At 41.6% G+C, this 24,790-nt stretch overlaps 2 protein-coding genes across 2 annotated transcripts in view; one reads left to right on the top strand and one right to left on the bottom strand. All coding sequences in view use genetic code 11, as the record gives it.

The window, feature by feature from the left end:
• Positions 1–1,347: 1,347 nt before the first annotated feature.
• Positions 1,348–21,720, top strand: EGR_10566 (Serine/threonine-protein kinase; the record flags this gene model as incomplete). Its single annotated transcript, XM_024499815.1, has 11 exons — positions 1,348–1,466; positions 1,505–1,834; positions 1,906–2,110; positions 2,911–3,033; positions 3,897–4,023; positions 12,748–12,796; positions 16,266–16,339; positions 17,445–17,565; positions 20,504–20,683; positions 20,767–21,199; positions 21,643–21,720. 11 exons carry the CDS (start codon positions 1,348–1,350, stop codon positions 21,718–21,720), a joined length of 1,839 nt encoding a protein of 612 aa, XP_024345776.1.
• Positions 21,721–24,340: 2,620 nt separating this feature from the next.
• EGR_10567 (hypothetical protein) overlaps positions 24,341–24,790 on the bottom strand; it is a gene marked incomplete at both ends in the record, with an annotated part of 3,282 nt that continues 2,832 nt past the window's right edge. Inside the window, one exon of the mRNA XM_024499816.1 lies at positions 24,341–24,448. Coding sequence (XP_024345777.1) covers positions 24,341–24,448 — 108 coding nt within the window. The remainder of the gene's footprint in view (positions 24,449–24,790) is intronic.

Here is a 24,790-nt window from a genome sequence, read left to right on the forward strand (position 1 = left end):
GGGAAGTCTTGGGACGCCACAAAGGTTTCTCGATCACAGCTCACTGAACTTATACTTTCTCTCATCAATTAGTTTACCCAATAAACATATTATTACCAAATCAACCTAGGTGATCAAAAAGTATGAGGGTTAGGGAAGAGGAGATCTACGAGCCTCATCTAACACTTAAACGCCAAAAATTACAAGAACAATAAGCAATGTGCAATATATTGGTTGTCTGATTAAATGTCAGTTTTGGTAAAGGTGACGTTTAGGGCCTGAACCGATCTAATCCCACTGGTGACCAGACCTTAGGGTAGCGTCAGCAGCTCCATTCCTTCTCTGTCTACAGTACTTATTTTGCCGAACTTCATTGTCTTCCTTCTTGGCCTGAAAATAACAAGGTGACACATGAGCAATGAAATGGAACGCGGATGACATAAAGCACTTAAAACTTCCGAGATTTTTGTGTCAAGCAGCGTTTTGATTTTATTACTTGAACGCAATTAGTATCGGCAAACTTGTCCAGCAAATTTGTTTTTATAGTGATCCACTGTTTTAATTAACTATTCAAGTGGCTTGCTCTCCATGGTATCTACTTTGTGATAAGATTTTTAGCTGGCTGTGAGAGTTATGTTATCTTCACTCTTTAATTCCTCTAACCCTAGTTCCGTAAGATTGAGTTAAGAGCCTACGATGAAGGAAGACATCATGCAGTGCGGAATATGAGCTCTTGCAAATGCCAAATTTTCTTAGGATTTAATGTTGGAGCCCTATTAGAAATCAACATCCTTACCTCGATTACAAGGCTTGTCCAGATTGTCCATTTTCCACTAAAATAGGTTTAAAAAATGCAATTGAAATTGCCTTCCACATTTCCTTTTATTAGCGATGTATGATTTCTAACAACAAAGGCTTTTCAAAAGTTTAGAAAGACTCAGATTCCTAAATATGTACTGGAATTTTATTTTGTAGCCTTATAGCTTGGTATTAACACCTTAATAAGAGGGCGTGAATAGCGCAACTTCGGTAAAGGTGCACCTTTTTTTGATAGTCAGTGATTGCTGCATGCTAGGCATGTCACCCATGGAACTTTGCTTCAGCTGAGATTAATTGAAATTGATTTGTTTACCTTTGAGTTGTGAGGTTATATTTTACCTAATTACACAAATTTAGAATTATGCCACCTCGTCTGGTCTTTTAAAAAACCTGGGCCTCTTGGCTTGATAAATATTATACAGTTTGGTTTTATAATTTGTTGAGTAAATTCCCATTTGTTTGATTGTTTGCCAGTGTTAATGTTTGTGTTGGTAAACACAAAGGTCGTGCAATTGCGGTAGCTTCGACTTGAAATAGGTAAATGTTCCGATGCCCAGTCAAGGCGCTTGTCGGGGTTCTTCATCGCGTCCCAAACGCTTTAATTCCGACATGGCTCTCAACGAATCATGGCGGCAATTTTATGACACGGACGGGGATGCTATTGGGCGGTAAATTTGGAGCTTTTCACCTAACGCGTCTACTTTAGTGGCGGTGCCGGAAAAGTTTTTCGAATAAGGCTAAGATGTGCTGGTATTTTGCATGAAAGGAAATCTAGCATGCCTGCTTGCCTCCCCACTGGTGAATTCAGACCAAGCTTTGAGCTTGTTAATGACATACCGGATGGTAAATCACTAGCGATTAAAATTATTCGCCGTTTTCGCTGTGGGCGTGATTCCATCGAAAAAATTCGCAATGAGATTGAATTGATTCGAACCCTTCAATCCTCAAACAAGGATTACAATGTTCCTAGTGCCGTGGCACCTCTACTGTTTTCTGTCCACGAAGACCCAACCCAAGTAGCGATCGTCATGGAGTTGTGAGTCTAGTTCATGTGGTGAAGTTTATCCCTATTTATACTCGGCTTAATTTCTTCCTGCTTTACTCTAGTGCCGAAGGTGGTTCTTTGTTTGATCTCTGTTCTCCAAAAACCTTCAATCGACCTCCCTTGCCGTCCGGTGATGGTGACTTCAGCGATGGAACTACTCCACAATCCCGGATACCGGAATCTTATGTCTCTTCAGTTCTTTCAAGAATTACTAATGCGCTTGCATTTATGCACGAGAAAGCGAACATTGTTCATCTCGACATCAAAGTATGCCTTTTTTGAACGACTTTTACTATTATTCCTTTGTTCGATTTAAGCACTGTCGTTGTTTCATGCTCTTTTTATTTGACAACTTCTCAATTTAGTGACTGTGTTAACCTACCGGTGATATTAGTGAACTCAAAGGGTTGTTGGGCTCATGTTCATGTGATGATTTCCTAGGTCTCGTACTTTATTACATTGGTGTTATTTTCCCTCCTACTAATCTTTCCGATGATCTCGGCACTGATTGGTCCCGCTTGTCTGTTGTATTTCGCTGCGGCAAATGCTGGGCTCATTATTCTTAGCATTTTTCGCTGTTTACCAGTTTTCGTAGCCGCTTTTATGCCCGGAAAATGCACGATTTGCTTTTATAAACCTTGAATTCCACTTTGTGACTCAGCTTTTTCATTTCCTTCTCTATCAATGAAGTGTAGTGCATTAAATATAATGGAGATTTCTCTTTTGTGATACTGGAATATTCGCGTTCCCACTACGGTATGAACTACCATCCTGTGTGCCATTTTTGAAGTCGAATTAAATCTTAAAGCAATTAATAAGCTGATGAGTCACATTTTTATACGAAGTTTTTTGTGAATAAAAGTATGCTATCTGCAGATATCATTTCAACGAAGAATGCAAGCAAAGTATGGTTATGATGCACAATCCCTCACCATTAAGGCATTTGAACGGAATAAATGTCATGTTCCAAAGGCAGCCGTACTTTTGTCAGTGCACCATTGACTTTCCTGGTCGTGGTGATTTTCAGGCCACAGCTTTGACAGTCACTCCTGTAAACATCCACTTAGGGTATGAAATACCCATTTCCGGATAATCACCACATAAAAGCCTGTCTTGGAATCACAGAGAACATCAGCCTCTCTGCGGGAACGGTGAACGTTCCAGAATGCTTGAAGCTTCGGGAACTTATCGTATGAAATGAAGCGGTCTATCTCACTGTGATTCGGCAGTACAGTAAGGCTTTTCGTTTAACGGGTATAGGTGCATATATGTGCCGAGGAGCCATGTGGGGAATAAGCGTATTTTTCACCTTTTGAAACGCATCCTTTTCTTTTATTATCAAAAAAGGTTCTAATTTGAATTTATCCTATCGTATTTATCAAGTTCATTCATGGCAGCGAGGGATTTTGCTGATTCGTACTGTGAAAATTCTTGTACGCATAAACTTTAGAAAGTCAGGTTAATAACTCACTTCCTTTGGACTGAGATTGTCACCACAACATAGGCTCTGGTCCCAGAGCGTTATTTATTGCAAAAGTACAGGGATTAGAGGGGCCTCTTGGCCCAATGTACGCGTTGGCTTTTCTGAATTTCTGTCCACCAAATTGCTATCTTCCCTGTTCTAACTCTCGTGCATAAATGACATTTGCTCCCCTACTTCTATTTACTGCCGGGATTTGCAGTTTTTAAGTTTTTCCTCGCGCCTCAGTGCTCCCTGGTTCATCTAGCCTGGTGCCTCATTAGATCAGCATTCGAGGTGTATAGATGAGTGCCTGCTCACCCGTGTTTGTACACACATTGTTGTTGATGATGATAACAACCGTCTTATGTTATTCTTCCTTTCACCAGATTTTTTGTGAATTATGCTAGCTGATTCTGTTAAATGCTATAATTATCGGCGCCTCGTATTGGTTATCTTCCAGCTCTTGGCATTTTACACGGATCCCAGGGAATTTTACAGCATATAGCATTCCTACGGAGTTTATGGAAGGTCTATAATGGTTTAGACACGTAATTCTTTGAAATATTGTTTTATTCGACCTGTCCCTTGTAGGCAGAAAATATCCTCCTCCGTAAGCCCTACCCATCCACCGACGTCTTCATCACGGACTTCGGACTGGCCTCTGTTTTGAACAAATCGAAGCCGCATAAGGAACTCGCGGGAACACCCGATTATGCGGGTAAGTTTTCAACTAATTTTCGTCTAGTCAACTACCAATTCATACGCTGTACTTTCCCCACACTTCTGCGTGATGATTCTCGCATGGCAAATAATGACGCGTTTTTCTGATTGTAAGAGTATGTTTTACGGGCTCAAACCTTTATTAGTTAAAGCGATTGCAGCATCAACACTAAGACTATGCTTCTGGTTTCGAATCCCACCTTGTAGGGTACTGCTTCCTCTGATTCCTGCGTAATCTTCCTCCTCTCATAGGGGTGCTTTACATCGCAGTTCTTAAAGAATAATTGAAAAGCATTAGAGCCTCTCCTCAGTTAAGCTGGAACCTGTACATAAAATTCTTGAATTTCTACCCCTTTGTTTGTCTTTTCATTCGCAGACCCTACATTCGGTCGCTCTTTCGCTGCTCGAAACTGACAATGAACCGAATTATCCTCTTCCTAAATACATAAACAAAGCCATAGCAATCTTGTAGTCACTTTTAGTGATGGATGTGAAGATGGAAGGAATTTTTGCTTAGGTACTGACTTGTTTCTACCCCAGGGGCTGAGCGTAACCTGTGTGTGTTTGCCAGTCAATGATTCCCCGTTCATGATATTGGTGATCCCCGTGTTTCTGAATCACTTCCTTTGTTTAGGACAAAAAAAGCTTTTGAAATACCCCGATCCTAAATGCATGCACCAAAATTGAACGTAAGACAGTTATATTGTCCATTGACTGATGAAACATAAAGGTTGATCTTTCCAAGAATTTCAGCAAATAAACTAATTGAACATAAAGTTCACAGGTTCAAGTCATTCCCTTTCGATCCCTGTCTCTTGTCATGAGAAACTACAATGGAATGAGGTAGAATGGGTAAGGGGGATAGCAGAGGCGTTAGAATTGGGGGGCCGAACTGATACGTGTTCTTGGTGCAATAGAAAAGGAGTTGCACTATAACTACAGGTAGTGCTTCCCTGGTAGCCCAGTTTTATCCCAAGCCATTCCAACACATCTTTGCGTATTAGCAAGCGATTCTACATTTCTTTCACAAATTCTTTGGTGGGATTGCTACATCAGTCGGCTCTTAACAGGGACTCCCTTATTTGCCCAACTTGAACTTGTACACCAGTGTCCTGCCTATTCTCTTCCTACTGCCTTCACCTTTGGAATGCAGGATATAATGTGGGTTGGTGATTGAATGAAAGGCGGCACTTGCGCTGCAATTGGCCAAAATGGGTTTTTAAAAGTTCGTTTCCAGATCAAGATTGCGTGCGTAGGATTGAAATTCTAAAAGATACTTCGAACCGTATTTTTTTCGAATGTGATCTGTTCCACACTTCTAAAAGAAGACATTTTGGGGGCAAAGCTATTGCCTTTGTAATTTTCCGCTCTTTTTCTCAAATAAATCGTTCGTTTGATGCTAATCCAAACAGACAAATTACTTTTCATTGACTATTTTTGACTTGTTCGAAGCTTCATCGTGTAATGAGTAGCCAGTTTTGCTGCTACCCACCTACTGCCAGCTTTTCCGCATTTTAAACTGTGCTTTATTTAGAAAGTGCGTTTTTTATAAAGTCTTTTCCGAACACTAAAAAGTGGTGTCCTTACTCAAATTTCTGGAACGCTATCAGGGCTATAAAGTTCTTACTTTGGTTTTTGCATTTATTTTCCACTCTAGGTTTTGCCCTAATGCTAACAAGCTCTGACGTTCGCCTGCAATTTTGCCATTAAACTATTGCAACCCTTGTGTGTCCTTTTTATCCGAGGATTTTCCGTGTAAGTATTTGAACTGCTACTAAAATAGGATAATTCGAAGTAGGTATTTTGTATTGATAACTTGCGGGTCTTCACCCCAAGGTCATACCAATTATTAAGGTTTTCAGAGCATATACACACTTTTCCTGAAACAAGATTTATTCCCCTGAGAATAAGTAGGCTTTCATGGTAAGCTGCTAATTGTATTTTCGGAATTGCCATCTCATAATTTCCTTCCTCCGTCCCCTGATTATAATCAAAGCATCTTACAAAAGTAGCTGTTTTTGCCCAATCTCTTTCAGAGATACGGGAACCTTGCAAAATTAGTCTTATTTTGGGCTTCCAATAAAGCTGTTTCTTGGACGGTTCGATCGAACCCCTGGATTACCACCGGATGTATAAAAATACTAGCAATTTTCCTTAGTAGGGTTTTATCAGTCGTTAGATTTTAATCACTCGGTGCCTGGACTGGATTATACCTCCAGATTTCTGGCTTTGGTCCTTTCAAACTGAACTCCTTTTTGCGTATATGTTCACATATACTAGCGACTTCTATCCTATACTTTTACTACCTTTAGAACTATCTCTAACTCTCTTCCGAACCTAGGTATCAAATAGGCACGCGGTCGGCGAGTCTGTCGTTATCTGATGGTCACTGCTAGTGGGGAATGCATAGCTGAGGATATAACGCCTAGCTTTGACTCTGGTAAAAAGGCGTAGAAACGCCCCCACGTTGACTCAAGGCAAGGGTGAATCAGTCAGAGGCCTGACAACCTGCTAAGTTGGCGACATAAGCCTTCATCTTCACCGCATTGACGACACCTTAAAGTTCCCAGTCACGTCTTTTCTTTCAATAATTGCTATCCGAAATTCAATCCTATTTACAATTAACTTCAAGCATCTCTCAACCATATTTTTTCCGCTCAACACGCTCGCTGCTAGGGCTTGTCTAGAAGGAAATTTGACTACCGTGGCCTGGATGTTTTACTACTCTAATATGGTCTCCTCAAATGCCACTTCCATTGCTGCTCGAATTTCAAAAAAGACAGTTGTTCTCAAGCTAGCAACATTCTAAGTCAACTTTATTGTTTTAGATTAAACAATTGGTTTGCAACACGAAAGTTACCGACTACTTGCCACAAAGTTATGAAAAATACGTGTTATAGGTGACACTAATAGCAAATGTGGCGGCCAACTGATGCTACTTGTCCTCCCTTCCCCCTAATGCACTGTTATCTGCCTCTCCTACAATCTCCCTTATAAATTCCTATTTCTTCACATATATATGCATTTCTAGCCCCTCCTTTTACGCACACTTGAAAGTGACGGTTGCATTGCACCGAGAGTGACATCACAAATGTAGTTGTATCGTCATCTTCATCTTCTGGCTGGAATTTGGGCGCCTTTTAATTGTGGGTGATTCACTTGGCTTTGCATACCTTTTCATCCCTTCCCCTGGCCATTGAAGCATGAATTCCAGCCCTTCTTTGTTCACCTCCTATTTAACCATCCCTCTCTCTCCTTTCATTTTGTTCGTTTCAAATGTGGAATTTCCTATTTATGATATGTGCCACGTAGCAATTAATCAAGCAGGATGCATCAAAAGCTGCTTTATACAGCTTATGCTAAGTGATTCGTTGGCTAGGAAGAACCTTGATTAGGTGACAATGGACTATTTTTCAAGACAAGCTTCTGGCTGTCCAGCATTTCTGTCCTGGTGACCGGTATCGGTCGCTTTATGGTAAGCTTCCCGGTCTATTCGTCTTGTAATTCGTGCAATGTCCACCCAGCTCATTTTCTTCTTTGGTAAAATTTTAAGGTAGCAACATATATCGACTGCGCATGAATCGTGTTGAACTTGGCGTTTCTTGCAATCTAGAAGATGCGACTTTGTTCTATCGGTGTGAAGTCTGGTAAAACTTTAAGTCCATCTGTAATTTGAACAGTACCTGTCAGCACTGTACAGGATCAGTTGAGTGTTTACTCGGTGTTTTTTAGTTGAATAATTTGCGTTGTGATATCACACGTCAGTTTGTTTAGGTGATCTCAGTTGACGCTGAATCTGGTATAGGTAATTCCAGCCAGAAACTAGACCACCATTCGCTCGTCATTGGTTTTGTGTGAATATCTGGTTTTGGGTTAAGTGAAAGGTTTTCGAAGACAAGAGCTTTTCAATGACACCGGTTCTCTCGCTCATCTCACACGCTGGAATTCCCCAAACTTGAGAGCTGCATCAGGCCCTCATGTTAATGATCCGCGGGCATTTTGAGCTGGATAGAGGTACCTGCTTTCTCTACGACCGTATTCAGCGTATTATGGGGGCCTTTTCTGTAAAAGTGACTTCAATATTAAAACCCTCCGTTGGCGTGTAGCTCATTAATCTGTCGGTCTTCATTAGCTCAACTCCTAGTTTGTTTGACGTTTTAAGCTGTATTCCCTATTTTTACCGGTCTTGCAATGGTAGTTATTTTCAAAAATTCCTTGTTCTCCACAAATTAATCAAAATTTTCCCTGGAAAAAAATAATAAGTTGATGGCTACAATAAAACTTGGGAAATCGCACATTTACAATCTGTTGTTGTGATTCGCGCGGTACTCACCTAGCTAGCACCTTCCAAAGCGATGACGCGCCAAATCTGACTGTTTACTCGGTCGGAGTTTGACATTTTCCACAACTAAATTATCGTTTGTCAAACCATACCTGGGTATTTAAATCATCCTTCCAACCGTTCCAAAAATGACATTGGTTATCCCTACTTTCACACAATCAAAACAAACGGTTTTATTACGAGACCGAAGGTACGTCGACAGTGGTAAAGTGAAAAGGGAACACCTCGAATGCTAAGCATACATACTCATGGCCTGGTCTTAGGGACAATTTGGTGCAAATTACCCGTCGTTTATCGTTTACCTTCTTTACCTTTCCGGCTTTACTCAGATGCACTTTTGCAAGGTCCTGACTGGACCTGGACTGGTGGCGGTTTTACTGCGCAACCCGTGTTTGACCTCACTGTCGTCGACTTACCTGCATTTGTGTCGCTTTTTCGTGGAGTAAACTTCTCGGTTTCTTTTCTGTTTCTATCCTTAAATCTGTTTCATTGTTTGTTTATTTGCGCTTGCCCACTCATGTACCTTGTTCCTCGCTGAAGGGGTGTTTAAACCGTTTTCCGAAGGAGTGTCTCCACCACTGCTCCCCTTTTCTTCATCCTCTTCCTTCCGGAGATAAATAGTTCTTAGGAGAGCTATACCATAAGGACAAGAGGGGCGATGTCAGGTTTGCAATTCCGATGCCTGTTTTGGAGCCATTAAAAGTAGGTACTTCTAAAGTGCATGTAACCACATTGATATATATGCGGCGACTTTTACAGTTGGTGGTGTTGTTGTTGACGTCGCCAATGCCATTGGGTCAGTTATTTGCCAAGGTAGATTGGGGACATCTCTTTTTCGCATATTTTTTTCAAGTTCAACAGTTTTCCCCTCTACTGCAAAAAAGATTTTGCTCCGTAATCCTTCGCTTCGCCTCTCAAGATTTCTTCGTTTTCAACTATGAAGTTGTAAATTCTATTTCAAATGCACATGATCTCTTGAATAGCAGTATTTCAAAGAATTTTCCACAGGATTCCATGGTGGTTCAGTTTTTTCTCTCACGGAACCGATTCAGAGGGCTTAAACAACTTGAAACTTCAGTTATTTAAAAAAAAATCCATTTTGGTAGGTGTTTGCAATCATGAATCTGAGTCACCTGCCTCAGGGGCGACCTACACTGCGAATAAGGTGGTGGATTTATGGTGAGGAGTTTTTCGTTGATAAAACTGCTTTGAATTGAGGAGGAATAAACAGTAATTCCTGTTTTGAGAGTGTTGGACCGTTTCGTTGCATGAATTAATCGGTCCCGGTCGTCTCCGTTGTCATGGCTCGTCGAGGTTATATTTTCGTACCTCAAATAGGTCCATGAAAAGACATTACCGATCTCTTTGGCCAAATAGCCGATATACTAAGCAAAAAGTCGTCCGTTTAACAGTACCTCGGCCATTTAAAACGAATCAATGAGGAAAAACATTTTGATAACAGGATAAGTTCCACCACATATTGAAAATGAAAATGAGAAGGTCATATAACATTTTAAAAGTTCCAGAAGACACGTACAATTTTGACATCCGAGACGGTGGTCCACCTTAGAACGGCTTTAAAACGGTCAACAGACTGCGTAAAGTCACTACGCTACCTTCAGTTAACGGAGTTTCTTCAGTCCTATGGGCTTCTACTAGGAAGATCGGGGGAAAGTTTATCGCCACAACTCACAAGGACATTGCCTTACTTAAAGTGGTGCTACTTAAAAGCGGACCATATATATATATATGTTATGGATCTCAACTGAAATAATTAGTTTGACACGTCGCACATATGTGACGGGCGGACTCGGCTGAAGTATAGAGGTGGCGCATATACATGCTACTAGTAGCAAATCTGTTAGATGGTATTTTTGGTTTGCGCTATCTTTGAGGCGCCTCCTTTCACCAAAACCCGATTAGTGATGATAGTGTCAATTTCAACGTCGGGTGTACCTCAATTTCAAAGTTCACTTTCCCCCGTCCTAAAATCCGCCTCGCCCCTGACCTGACCCCTCGACCTCGCCCAGAGTTCACACACACGAAGTCGATCGGGTTGCGGCACTGAATTTTCACTTTTAGTGCACTTGCTGGTGACTTGTACTTTCTGTGTGCTAACGAGGTGGCGGTGACGCGTGCCAACCACACAATCACGCTCCCTTCCCTTTTTTCCTGCCCAAGGCGTTTTATTGCGTCACCTTGCTCACCACCGTCAACCTCCAGACACCTTATTTGACCCACCAACTTGTTATCTTTCAGTCTTCTATTAATTCCTTGAGTACTCTTTTCGAATAGCTTTGTCTTTTGCCTTCCATGTCCTGTTTCTTGTTGACTTGTGATATTCGGCTACATCCCAAGACAATTTGAATTTATGTTGCCATGACAAAATTTTAATGCTTATGTTATTGGATCATTGGCTAAGAAATGTCATAAATCTGTAAGGGTCAATCTCGGATATTGCGCCTGGTCCATTCTTGTGTGTTGCGAAAATGGGGTATTATTTAAATTAAGTTTTGACTTGTACTTACCTTTGCTGCAACAGTGTTTTTAGAGCTATTTTTTCCCAAGATGAGCTTAAGAGCACGGGTAGCCTCTAAAAATAATGCTTGTTTTCGGGTAGCAATAAAATGTACAGTAGTTCAGGCAATGGTTTCGATGGAAATTCCATTCCAACAGTCCTTAGTATTCCTTAGAAATAAGCTTTTGGAAGATCTGAACCTAGGCTAAGGCGGTGGGTGATGATGAATTAAAAGGACTTTTGATAGAAGCAGATTGATACGGTTACTGTTCTATCAGTATTGAACCGTTCGGGATAGCTGGATAAATGTGGTTTGTTTCGACAGGTTCAACTCCATGAATTAGACCAATCGAGCTTTTGAAGTAGGGTACAATTGGTGTCAATTTCTGTATGATAAATTTGTGGAGAAAGGGGTCCTTTTTAAACATTTTTCAGCGCCTCAGGACAGTGGCTGGAGGCATTGTTATTCAGTATGTTACTACTCCTAGTCTTCGCTTTATGTAATTGTTACTGATCAACTAACCCGATGTTAAATTGTGAATACTTCTTTTCGAGGCCTCAAAGTGGATAGGGAACATGGCAACTTGGCGAGGTACCAGTTGTGCTTTAATGGTATCTTAATGAGTTATATCCCCTGATTGGTCACTGCTCCGTGTCTTTGTAATGTGGGTTAATTACCCTCCTCCCGCTGCAATGTCATATGCGTGACGATGAGGATCTTAAAACAACCTCTAGCTTCTCCGCCATGAAGCACAAATCAGCAAAACCTCATTGGTTCACTCGTTTGTATTTCTGTCAGTTTTTTCCACCCACCCACTTCTCCGTGACCCATTCATCCAACTGCCCATCCTTGACACATCTATCATCCACTCATCTTTTTACTTATACATGCGTTTGCGGTTAATTTAAAATAGCAATTCCTGACCCTGAATTTCTGGTTTTAACTTCTTCGATCCAGCTTTCTCTCTATCGCAGGTGTGGTTTTGGGCCAGTGCTTTTTGCTTTCGCTAATGTCTTCGCCATGCTCTACCAAACCCAACTAAGCTCTCTGTCTAAGACTGTAAAGCCTTGAGGGCGGCAATAATTTTCTGCTCTAATGCTTGTTTCTGTGGGTGTATTTTTATGCATCAAGCAGTACACTGGCGAATGCTTGCAGCATCTTGATGTGGCATCTGAGAAACTCTCCGTAAACCGCTTATTGATGTCTAGTCGGTTGAATCTCGTGTAGTAAACTGAGCCAATCATCCCTCTCTAATTTGATTGGGATACTTTTGCGAGGGCGTATGTTTGACCAGTAGGCCCTACAATGCACCCCAACTGCATTTTGAAATAGAAAGGGGACTTCTTTGTAGAATTATAACATGTTTCTTGTACATCATTTCACGCTCCCGTATTAACAACCATATTCGATGTTTCGAGTGTTTGTGTCCTCTGCACTGATTCACCTTCAGAATCTATATCTTTCAACAACGTGAACTTGGACTTACGCCAAATCAAGTAGAACGAGGTCCCGATCCGGTTAGGAAATTGGGTAGTCGTTTTATCAACCAGAATAATCAGAGTGAAGACTGGCCTAGGAAGTTCTAATACAATCAATTAATCTGCTTTAACTCTCGGTTATCATCAAATAAAAAACTCCAGATCGTAATTTTACAGCTCTGCAAGGGGCGTTTTGACCGACAGTTTGATTTTGTTTTCCTCTCAGGTCTCCTTCCTAAACAAGCCTTTTTACGTCACGTATTTATTTCGACTAGCGTATCAATGTTAATAGGCATTTTACCATGCTGTTGCGAATTCAATAACAAGGTGGATTTTTATCGAACCCGAAAATTAATCTCGCTCCCTTTTTTCGCAACCTTTAGCTCCGGAAGTTATTAGCTACGACCCGGTATCCTTCGCCACGGATATGTGGTAAGTTTGTGTTGTCCCTATAGGGTTTGTTTATTTGCACGCTTGTTATAAAAAGTGGACCCCTTATGTATTTCATTCGTCGCATCCTGAGTCCATTCGGCAAATTTTACTTTGTCTTGTCACTTCTTAAAGCTCGCTGTGTTCCTAGCTGGTACAGGTGACTTGTCTCTCTCTAGCCCTCTCGATGTATGCGCACGTGCGAGGGTCATTCATGTAGGCACAATAGTGGGCGTTCTGTCTCTATTTTTAGAGGGAAAACGGCTTCTCGGGGTTGTTTGTTGGTATAATCTAGGTTATTTATGCCTTTTGATGGGACTAGCATTTTGATAACCTTATTGATTAAAACAACCACTGTTATATTTCTACCATTGTGGGTGATCTCAGCAGCCTTCCAAACTAAATACGCACTCTACAAGCGTTGAATGTTTCACATTAAACCAGTGAACCACCTAGTCTCCAGTGCCTACTTGTACCCTAAATTTGACATTGAAGGTCTTAAGGAACTGTAGTCGGTTGGGCTACATGGGTGTCTACTGGGGAGGACTCTGGCTCCCCACACCGAGCCAATATACTGAAAAGGTGAATAATTCTTATGGTGGAGCCCCGTTTTCTTTCCTCCAATGTGATTGAGTTACAGGCTTCGTAGACCTCTGTCCCGGGGTGGTAGAGTTGCCGGTCTTTCGGCCAGATGTCTCGTTTTATTCAGTAGGCATAATTTGTGGAATTTGGCATTTTACCTCCATGTTTTGTGTTAATCTCAGCTCCGCATTTCGAACACCATCTCTTGTGGAGCCAAACCCGTATTTATTTCAGCTTAGCATAGTTCGGTCATCGTGAAATTATGGAGGCACAAATTAGGTAGCTAAACTACTTTTAGGCCTCTGGATAAGTAGGTAAATCTGGTAAACTTATTTTGTTCATGTAGAGGATACCACTTCAACAACAAGTACTAACAACAATAATACCAAGAAGCGGATGCGATGTGAACTTTTGCGTTCGCTTTTTTGTGGTTCGCACGTGGCTAGCACTCGTCGAATGGCTAATGTGTTCCCGTACTAATTCAATGCCGGTATACTAGACCTCCATTCTCAAGCATTCTGTTGTGGGTTTCCCGAAAATAATTTACATCTACCAATCTTTGCCCATTCCCCTACCACTAATTCACACATCCAAAGAAACTCAGTGTTTTCGGTTTATTTAAACTCAATTTCACTCGAAAGTCGAGCCTTTCGAGTGTCCTCGACTGAGTCACTCGTCGCAGTGCGGTTGAAGATGCCCACTTGACAGGCAAACGATTCGATTTGAATGTATTTCGTTCTGATATTACACTTCATTGTTAATTATTGTTTAGAACATGCAAAAATTTGGTCGGTCTATTTGTATCTGCTTAATTTCTGCTACCCTTCCATCTTTTCCGAAGTTCTCTTATGGGCAATTCCTTAAATGATTAGGTGGCGTCAGCATTCACATCATAAAATTTGATGTTAAGTTTTATAGAGATTCACAATCTAGAAATGAATTCCATCGACCGTGAATGGGAAGCCGATTTTTCTGGTTCACAACACTGTGTTCTCGCTTAAGTCATCTCCTGCAGTATCGTCGAGGGCCTCTACTTGTCAACTAAAAAGTCGCGGATTTTGGAATATTTGTTTTAATGATAATATTGCGGTTTTTTAAATTTTTCTGATGCCTACTGCCTTTACTCTTGCTCTGAGTAGTGCATATTTACTTTAGAAAAACTATTGTGGACATATACGTGAAATATGCAAACTATGTATACCCATCTGTATTCCTTGAGAGGTCTTTCAGCTAGAACTGAGTCACTGTTTGCAGTGATGGCAGCAATAGTGGCGCTGGATTTTGGGGTTACTTCGCTATTTCCGTGACCCAGTCGCATCACCATGCCATTAAAATAAATTCAAACACGCCTTCAAAGTGTGCTGAGGTGAGAGAGTGATAAAAATTAGGTCAGTAGACGAGTTATTGCACGCAAACACCCGCCTTCTTCCCTCCTCGAACCTCGTTGGTTTTCTTGGCGCCATCCGTCCGTCTTGACAAGTCTTCAGTTTTTAATGGCTTATTCCCTTAACCAATGCCGACTTATTCCTGAAAGTGTTGCGAAGCGGAATGTCTAGAAGAGCTAGGCGGCTAACAGAGCTCCATGATAGGAAAACGGAAGGTCCAAATAATGTCATTTCGCTGCATAGCCCCATTCTCTACCTAAGCAGTTACAATAGTATCCAAGCTACTTGAAACCGATTGAGAGGCAACAGCAACAAGAAGACTTCCCAATTTACTAACGATTTTGCATTTTCCGGATTGTGGTGGTTCTATGTATGTCATGTTCCCTTTGCTAGCTGCGTTACAGGGATTCATTCGCTGTGCATTATTTAGGATCGGGAGGTTTTATGTGCCTTAATCACTTCATAAAAGCTTTTGCCTAAAAGCATTCCATCTAATGTAATGTAAAATGCAAAGGAGTTTCCTCACGCTGGGTCCTTTTTAGCGCCTTTCGACTTCGCTGCTACTTTAACACTACCAAGCTGTCCGTCATTCCCTTGAGACGCGGGGAGACATTAAGTTTTTCGGACCATGGTCCTAATTCACTCTTCTTAACAGCTCTTTTATAGACGACCTCGATCCGTTCAATTATGACCCATTTATTACCTGTCATTACTCAGAATCTGTCAATGAAGGATTTACTGACAGTCGAAATTCAGTGAGGACTAATGCAATTTTGCAAGCTAGTGTGGAGTCTCGGCCGTTTTGCATTTTCCCAAAATTGACCAGCAAAACATATCTGCATATCAAATTGGGGAGGGATTTCCTCTAAGTTTATATACTTTTTAATTCTTCATGGAGGAATCTGAGTGAATGTGACTTTTTCTCATCCACACCGAGTTTCGTATTTTGGTAGTCAAAATGGGGAATTTTTGAAAGCGCCACCAGTTATTGGTCTGCCAGCTGTTGGGTGCTTTTTTTCCACGAAATTAGCAGTCGTTTGTTCTCGCCACACAAAATTCACACGTCTTCTTAATAATAATTAATCGTATAAGTAAAGGACTATGATATCATGGCACTGACTTCCTGAGCTATTGCGTGCACATGAGGAGGAAATAAGGAAAGGTGAGCATTAAGGGGACTACCTGTGAACCTACATGTCTGAACACATTTACTACTAGGCAAATACATCACATCCAAGTTTCACATAGGTGATTTGGCTGTCCTCGAAAAGAGCTTTTATTTACCCCTACTTGTGTGCATCTTGACGAAACTCAAGGTTTTGCAAGGTCACAGCTTGCGTGGATGAGGTGGTAGTCGTCACACTGGCCTGGCCAGATTAATCATTTCCGGGGCTCTGCTTAATGGACATCTACTGAGATCGCATATCACATCGGTGTCTAAAATCTGTAACTATCGTGTTTTTTGCAAAGAATGCCACACCGTCCATTCTTTTTGCTTATTAAAGGAGAACTTGGCATCATAAAGCATATTATAACCTCGTTGGCATGCAGGGGCTTTCAAACGCGTCGGACGCTGATTGTAAGTGATCCAAACACGTCTTGTGTGAAGTCGTTAGCATCATAACCTTTACGAGTTTTCGAAACATCGCAAGTTTTTGGAGCCATTTCCACCGCCGTGGTCTTGATATGAACCTTGTGTGCTCTATCCGTAGCAATATCTTGGCTTTTTGCCAGAAAATTACTCTTAAAGGACTTTGCGATTAAGAGTTAAGAAATTAGATGTGATGGCAGCAGTGAACATGCTAAAGGAACTAGTAGGAAATGGCAGGGTAATTGACAAATTCAGAACCCTTTGACCTGATGACTTTGAATGCATCGCTTTCGGCTTCCAACCTCTGAGAGGAAAGGTAACTCGCAGGTCAAAAACCAAAAGCAGACGTACTGATTCTCGGACGAGAAGTATCCTACATCTATTTTGTTGATACACGATTGGGCGCCGATGGGCAGTTATTATTATAACTGGCAAATTACACGTGACACGGATGAGTGACGGACGGGCTGAGATGAGAAAACGGATGCGTAATATGTGCGACACTGCCGGCGTTTGTAGCCTTTTATCTATTTTGTCAATCCATTCATAAAATGACATTATCAGAGTTAACATTAACTTACAAAAGTTTGAAAAGTGGGTTCCGTACACTGCGCTAGTTCCAACGAAATCCACTTGAGCATACCATGATCTCTAAGTTACATGCGGTTCCAGCAAAATTTTCGCCTGGGGTCATGGTGAGTGGAGAATGAAAGGCGATTCAAACTGTAAGCTATTAATGATGCTGACTACTTAGGAAAATCAAGCATTCCATACGGAATGTTTGCACGGTAATTGGTTTGCTAAGCTCGACCTTTGTTCATCGCATTTGGTTATTCATGTGGCCTCAAGGTGACTAGGATTATGATTGTACTGCGCAAAGACTTTGTAAAGCGACATTCAACTCAGGGAATAGTATGGTCGTCTTCGCGCCTTATTTCCCTTCAAACTTCGAGGTTTCTCCTCACCCGCTTTTGTGTTTGCAGACCTCTTCGTGCTTATTTACGTCGTTTTTTCGTTCTTTTTCAACTCGATGGGCATTTCCAACACTTGCCTACTCTGCGTACACGTCTACGGTGCACCGTTGTTTCAACAGATCGTCAGTGGGACACGAAAGAGTGCGAACATGAGGCATTCGACTTCTGCCGAGCTTTGGCTCCTTCTCTTGACGCGTGCTATGCTCGCAAAGCCTATGAGCCGTCCAAAAATAGCGAAGTGTGGGCAATGTTGGCAATTACTCGCGCCTAATCTCTTCGATCCGCTGTTTTATTATGCACTGGTATTGTGGACGAAAAAGTGTTTGGTGGGAGTACAAATTTATCTTTGCAAATATTTTTATTCTTGGTGGGGGAGTTATCCTTCCACCGTCTCTAAGTGGATTGGAAAGCCTAAAAATGCCATTACTGTGTGACGAGTACGTGATTATATCTGAGGATCTAAGTTTGTCACGCACACGCAACTCGAAGTGCCCTCCATTTTTCTGTGGGAAAAGTGTGAAAGCAATGCCACACGTTCGAAGGGAAACGTACCCTGCACTAATCGGATTGGGAATTTCGGTATGATGTTGAGAGGGCAAAGTTGCATCCCAAAGAAGGAGTTATGCAATGCGCCTTTGTGTGAAGTAAAGCGCGGAAATCTCCTTTTTTTCGAACGCCCCTGGTACATGTGGCCTCTCCAGATGCTGCTGAGATGCTGCGGTATGCTACCATGTACTAGGCTATCTAAAGGCCCAACTTTCGCTGTGTTGAAGTGTTCTATTATTTGGAAAAGCGAAATATTTACGCTCTAGGAATATTAAGTCCTTATTACACTAATCAGTCCGTGCAATCCTTCACTTGAACACGTTCGCTATCAACGTCACACGTTTTTCATTTTGGCTTTTTCTATTTGGGTCCATACGTCATGCATATGTTGTGTTTGATTAAAAAGCGGTAACTTAGACTGCAAATGTGAAAGAACGTAGAAACGATTGGTGTCATAGCACTCGAATGAAATGTCGTGCTTGAGACAGTTAATTTATTTCGTAGACCCTGTTGATCGCCTTATAAACACTGTTTGGCTTTCTACGTGATATTCTGCTTTCTAATTTCACTGTGAATTCTGAAGGTGCTAGCGAAACTGCCTGGCTCATGAATAACTACCATATGTGTGCATGTACACACAAAAATCTTGTGCAGGCTTTTTTGCTCTGAAATGTTTTATGGATGAATTAATCACCCTGGAATTTGTTGCCCTTACGTCTCCACTTAGCCCAAAAGTCAACTTTTTTCCCGTCCACATTGTGGATCTAGCACAGTGGGAAAGTCCATCAGATACCTTAATGCCAAAAGGTCATGTGTTGGTAAAAAGCGACATTTTAATTTGTTTTTGAACCCTCTTTGACCTACTTGATTAAGTTTACTAATCGTTTTGTGAATTCAATTCATTTAAAAGCGATTGACAGGTCATCCCGAGTGAACCCTTAGAGGGCGTTCAGTCGTGTTCTCCGTTCTCCAGCATTCTTATCGCGCAATGTGCAGCCATCATTTTTTTGACCTACTACTTGCTTTTTTCCCATAGCACTGCCCTAAAATGTTTATTTTGCGCCAGAGGTGCACCTGACATTATAAATTTCTCCACATATTTCGCTGTCCACATTGCTCCGCATATGGCATGACATTTGTTTGCGAAAACTTGCTAAATGTTATGCCCAGGCCTTAGTAAAGAATGCTTTTTCCCAATGCTAGACAACAATTATCAGAATTTTTTAGATGTGTTGCAACTGCATTTGACTATCAGCTTGATTACTTTTTACAAATTTAGAAAAAATGTTTCTACAATAACTGTGAGGAGTTTTTTTCAATAAGGAGACGGTTTTGGATTTTTCGGAACGAAATTGTAGTGCGACACAGCAAAGTCGCATGAGTAATGAGCTACCTCGATTCTTGGAAGCTTGTCCGTTTGCAATTTCAGGTCAAATGATCGTTGGTTCTCTTCATTTGTATATGAAACATTTCTTTTAGTTGGAAAAGAATGGCGCTGGAGTTTGTAGGACAATCGTTATGAAAACAGTAATGCTTCAACCTATCAAAACGTAATTATTTTAAAACTGGACTAGTCGACTAAAGTGCGTGTGCCGGTTTTTGACAACTGTGGACAACTTTGCCTATTTGACGATGAAGTAGTCGCCTCTTTTGACTAACAATAGAATTGGCATCTTTTAAATGATTGGCCTTACTTACGGTACCTGAATGCTTCTAAGGAATTATGCAGTTATAGAAGATCTTTATATTGAAGAGGCAGAAGCAATGTTGACAATGTCACTGTTCTGTCAAGGTGGATTCACCAAAGGAGGACTGTTGTCAAGCGAAAGAAGTGAAAATCCCAGGACTATTTGGCAAAGGTATTCGGGAACTGAACTACTCCACCGAAAGGGGAGTTCAAATTTTACAATAGTTACCTTCAGTAGGGTAGTGAATGAGAACATCAGGATAGGCTGTGATCAGAGCGGCGTGGAAATGCTTGCAAATGGTTTTTTTGGAAGGAATTCACATCATGAAACGGGCAGTATTCATGACAAAATTAGATCTCGTATCAGACAGTAGCAAAAACGCTGCCAAGGTTTTTTTTTCGAAAACAAATTAGGCATATTTGCTCTTCTAATTATTCTGGATACTCTCAATATTTTTGGACGAGTCATACATAGAAAAATTCCTGTTGTTTTATATGTATACAGCGAGTATTGCTTAAGGGATGAGCGGTGATATTTTAGTTATTGATGACAACAAAATTTCGGCGATATTGAAGCTAAAGAGTGATTTAGTTTTGGAAATCAGATGCAGCCGTCACATTCCAACCTTATCAAAGGCAATTAATTTCGAAGTAGGGACGAAAATATCGGCAATGTTGTCAAGGCAGGGTTCTAGTCGCTTTTGCGAACGAATGGACAAAGATTTGCGTGACGGTTGGCGGCGTCATATCTGTGGCACTGATACGGAATTTAATAAGGTAAAGTTGATGATAGGAAAGTAAAGGTGTTTTAGTTGTGTTTTTGTCGCCAAGGTTTTGTTAATAAGGATTGAAAGGAATTTTATGAACTCTCTCTTCAGTAGTAGTAAATGGGTAAGCAAACTATTTCCCAAAGCTGGTAAATTGCAGTGTCTTCTTATTTAACAGGAGCGTGGGAGTCTTGGCCTACTTCCTTCTGACCGGCGTGTCACCCTTCCTGGCGGAGAGCAAGGCGCTGACGCTGAGCAACATTACCCAAATGAAGATCGACTACCCTTCGCATCTGTTTGAAGTCGTCTCGCCGCTAGCTCTCGACTTTATCCGCTCTCTTATCAAACGTAATCCCAAGTAAGGCTCCTCTTTACCTCCATGCTCATCCTTTTTCTCCCGCCTCTTCCGGAGGACTGAATGACTAATTATCACTGTTCCAGGGCACGTCTCTCGGCCTCTCAGTGTTGCCAACACGAGTGGCTTCTGCAACAAACTCAACAAAAGCAGGCTAAGGTTGAAGTTCTGGCTGAAGACGTTGGTGCTGGGGGAAGCGGCGATGAGTCCACCTCTTCTACCTCCTCATCATCTTCAACGGCTTCTCCAACGCGGAAACGTCTCGCGTTGGACGACACTGTTGTAGGTAGTCAGGAGAACGTGGAGACCGGAAGGTCGCCGGAGGCGCTGACTGCATTAGCGGTGGTTGGCGGGTGCCGTAAAGCGCTGACGTCACGAACGCTCTTTAATCTGGAGGGTCTTCCACGTCATCACTCGCCCGGCAGTGGTAGCAACTCCTATCGACACCATCATTATCACCACCAGCCGCGACGACGCTCCGTCCTTGCCTCCATCTCGCCACCAACCACTGTAACAGAGGTCTCTCCCATCGACTGACCCGCCAAGACAGACGCGTCTGTATTTACTCGCCCCTTTTTTGCGTCCATGTGTGTTTAGCATTTTCTTTTTTGGGTCCTGATTTTCATTTGCTTCGACTGTGTACAGAAGAGTTATCCACTGACGAGGTGGATGCCCTATTGTTATGAACAAATTTAATGCAAATGCACCCATGGATATTTATCCCTCTTGAGGCAAAAAAAACATCTAAATATATGCATATTATATATGTATTACTTTGAAGAAACCCTTTGTCACTCATTCATCAAGCCTTCGCCATCCCTTTATCACCATCTGTGTCCATATTTGCGTGTAACTTCCCCTGCATTTCTTGTACTCCGACAAACTTCAAGTGAATGATTTAAAGTCACAACGATTGGTTTGCTTCTCTCTTGTTTTTTTTTTTTTTTTTTTTAATTTAATAGAGAAGACGAACGCCATCTATTGGCGATCAGAACTTGGAGGAGTTCGGTTTCTCTCATTCTCAAAGTCTATTCGTTTAGGCCCTGCAATCGAATGTGGTTAATGTTTTGAGACATCATTATTTAAGATAGGTTTTGTGTAGCTGAGTTGTTTTCGCTTGCCACTATGATAAAGTATCTGCTATGGTTTATATAAGTTGTTCTTTATTTTATCCTGGGCGCGGCTCCCAGTCTCCGGCGTGATATAACCGAATCAAGAGAGGACGCAAGAAGGGTTCATGTAGAAAACACCAGTAAGTGCTGTACCATCGCATAGCGTTCGAGCGTCGTTTGTCATCACTTTCACTCCAATGAAATGTTCATCCACGAGAGATCATGCGAAGCGCATAGTACGATGTTGGTGGTGAATGAGTTGGTAGACCTCAGTAAGAGGGCATGCTCAAAGGAGTGAGCCGTCACGTTGTAAAGGTCCGGCAGAACTGCGTGCTGCCTCGTCCAGGACATAACGTGCGTTGTCGAGCGTCACAGGAAATTTTTAAGGTTTGTACATTTTTGAAAAAGAGGATACTTCACTAGTTTTTACTTGGTCACTAAAATTAAAGTTGTTAAATATCGCAGTTTTTGTGGATGTGATTAGCTGTGATCTAGGAGGAATCGTAGGCTTAAGCACTAATTCCAAGTAGTGATAAAATGTGAAAAGGCAAAGTTTTTTTGCTTCAGCCACTGCCTGACGGCAAATTTAGTTGATTAAGATGGTTATCCGGATTCCCTATCATAAGAAGCCACCCACATCACTGCCTACTTAGTTTCCGTAAGTAGCATAGCGCAGCTATCACAAGGGCCGTGGTATTGTGGTTCAAAAACCAAAAAGCTTAGTTATTTGCTCAGGTGAATATGCCCGCACACTTTTCTTTATTGTTGTAAAGCCACATGGAACATTGTAACACTCCAACTCACCATTGATTTGATTAGAGCTAGTCTCATTCAAACAAAGGTTTGAAGCACTCAAAACTTACCTCGTCTGATTTATTGCTACATTATGTACCACAACGAGTGGATTATAACCAATGGTGTTTTTTTCACTGCATCAAATTTAATATAAGTACATTTAAGCAAATTTTGGCGGATATATTGATGTTAATGTCGGGAATTTGACAAATGAGTAGATGATGATTTGCAAAAGTGACGAAACGGGTACGTATATTAAGTTGCATGACCTCAAGTACACTTTAAGTCAGTGAAACAAAATCACAAAAAAGTCCATTTGATCAAAAGGTGGACAAAAAAACATAAATGAATGTAGACTTCGCCCCTCACCTAAAATGATCACTTAATTGTCCGTCTTTTTTGTCAATTAAAAACCAAGTTATGAACACGTAAATACTCTAATTAACTTGAGAAGAAATGTTTGAGCAAACTAGATTGCAGTTTACATTCACAAGCGGACCAGAAATGACCTCAAGCTGAATTAATTTGTTTTAAAATCGGGAGAGGAATGATTAATTAAGATGCAAACAGCAGGTAGGTAAACTGATTAGACGAATGTTTATGAGGGACGGTAAAAATTTCAGCAGCCTATTCAAAGTTCACACCTTTGCTTTTATTCTTGCCTTAACGAAGAACTTTTCGTATCACTCCGAGTCTCTTCCTTAAGAAAATGATGAAACCAAGGGGCTTTCCAGAAATATTCATGCTAATGCACAAAAGGGGTGGGAAGTTGTGGGCGAGGGAACGGAGATTGACGTACCATCGTAGATTGGCAGGACATTCGAACAAGGACAGATTGCTAGACAAGATCCGTCTCTTCTACCAACATGTAGGTGTCAAGTAACCAGGATTCCGTTGAATGGCAAAAGGTACACATTCGAGAACATTGATGTGCCAAGATGGGTGGAGTGGAACGTACCGAGGGGACAATTTAAACCCGTTTACCATGGTTATGCACTTTGGAGACAAATCCTTTTTCCACTTGTGAGTCTATTAAAAGATGACGGAATACTGGATGCACAAGAATTTCAATAACCGTAACGCTTCATAGCCTCTAGTTCTGTAAAGTCTTGACAACGTCACAAAACAAATTCAAATGGGAAAATTAGCAAGGAAAAGTTATGCAGGGATTTGGAGCAAAAAATTGTCAAGCAGAAGCTCTCTCTCAAATTTTAGGCTTCCGTGCCTCTTTTCTAAACTACAGAAAAAAAATCGCTCGTTCTCTATATTAAGAAGGAAATATAAAGATCAAATAGTTCCACCCGAGTCAAGCTGACAAAATACGCACACTTTCGTCAATTCAATAAAACTCACTCTGCCGTGCCGTCATTCATAACTCCAAAAAGTGTCATTGGATGTAATGAATCTGAAATTCGTTAACAATCGCCGTGGAGTAGAAAGAAGGCATAATACTCGGACAGAATGATGCATTGCCGGCCTACTGAGGTGATTGGGGCTACTGGTGTCGCTCAGATATCAGGCCACCCAGTGGAGGCACAATAACGGAGCCCCTAAGAGATCCGTTACCACAATCGACAGTAAAACAAATAATCAGCGTCTCACGTAACCCCCAGCCCTTAGAGCGTCATCCACGGCACCCCTTCCTCAGCCCCGCGAGTCAACAATCACAATGTAGTTGGTAGCATACGAAAACATCAACGGACCAGCCGTGCCAGCCATTCAATTTTCATGCATCTGGGATGATACAACGACACTAAACTTTCGGCAGTTCCAGACCTGAAGTTTCGCCCTGTATGGAAACTGGTTTAGGGGACGAGAGAACGCGTGTCCATCGCTGGTCGTAGGAACGCTGGTCCAGAAGCTGAGCCATACTACAAAGGACGGAGCATAACAGTTTGGTGGGGGTAGGGTTGCCCGTCTATTCCGCTTTGCCACTGTGTTCTCGCTTCAATGCTGCCCAGGCATATCCATTTGGATTACAAGCAGATCATGTGTTTCGCATAGTTAACAAGTCTATACATGTACAATAGCTCTGTAACAAACTTTGGCAAATGGCTCACGGTTACTGTCGCCTCCAGTGTTGACTTTTCCAGTAGAAGCTGACGGTAGACGTGCTTTCCACACCCGATAGGAGTTGTTGTAGGTTCTCCCATCTGCAGCATATAAACTCCTCCCACCCAGTTAAGGTTTATCACACATCACT

Source organism: Echinococcus granulosus (assembly GCF_000524195.1).
Source record: "Echinococcus granulosus chromosome Unknown EG_S00234, whole genome shotgun sequence".
Classification (NCBI taxonomy): Eukaryota; Metazoa; Platyhelminthes; class Cestoda; order Cyclophyllidea; family Taeniidae; genus Echinococcus; species Echinococcus granulosus.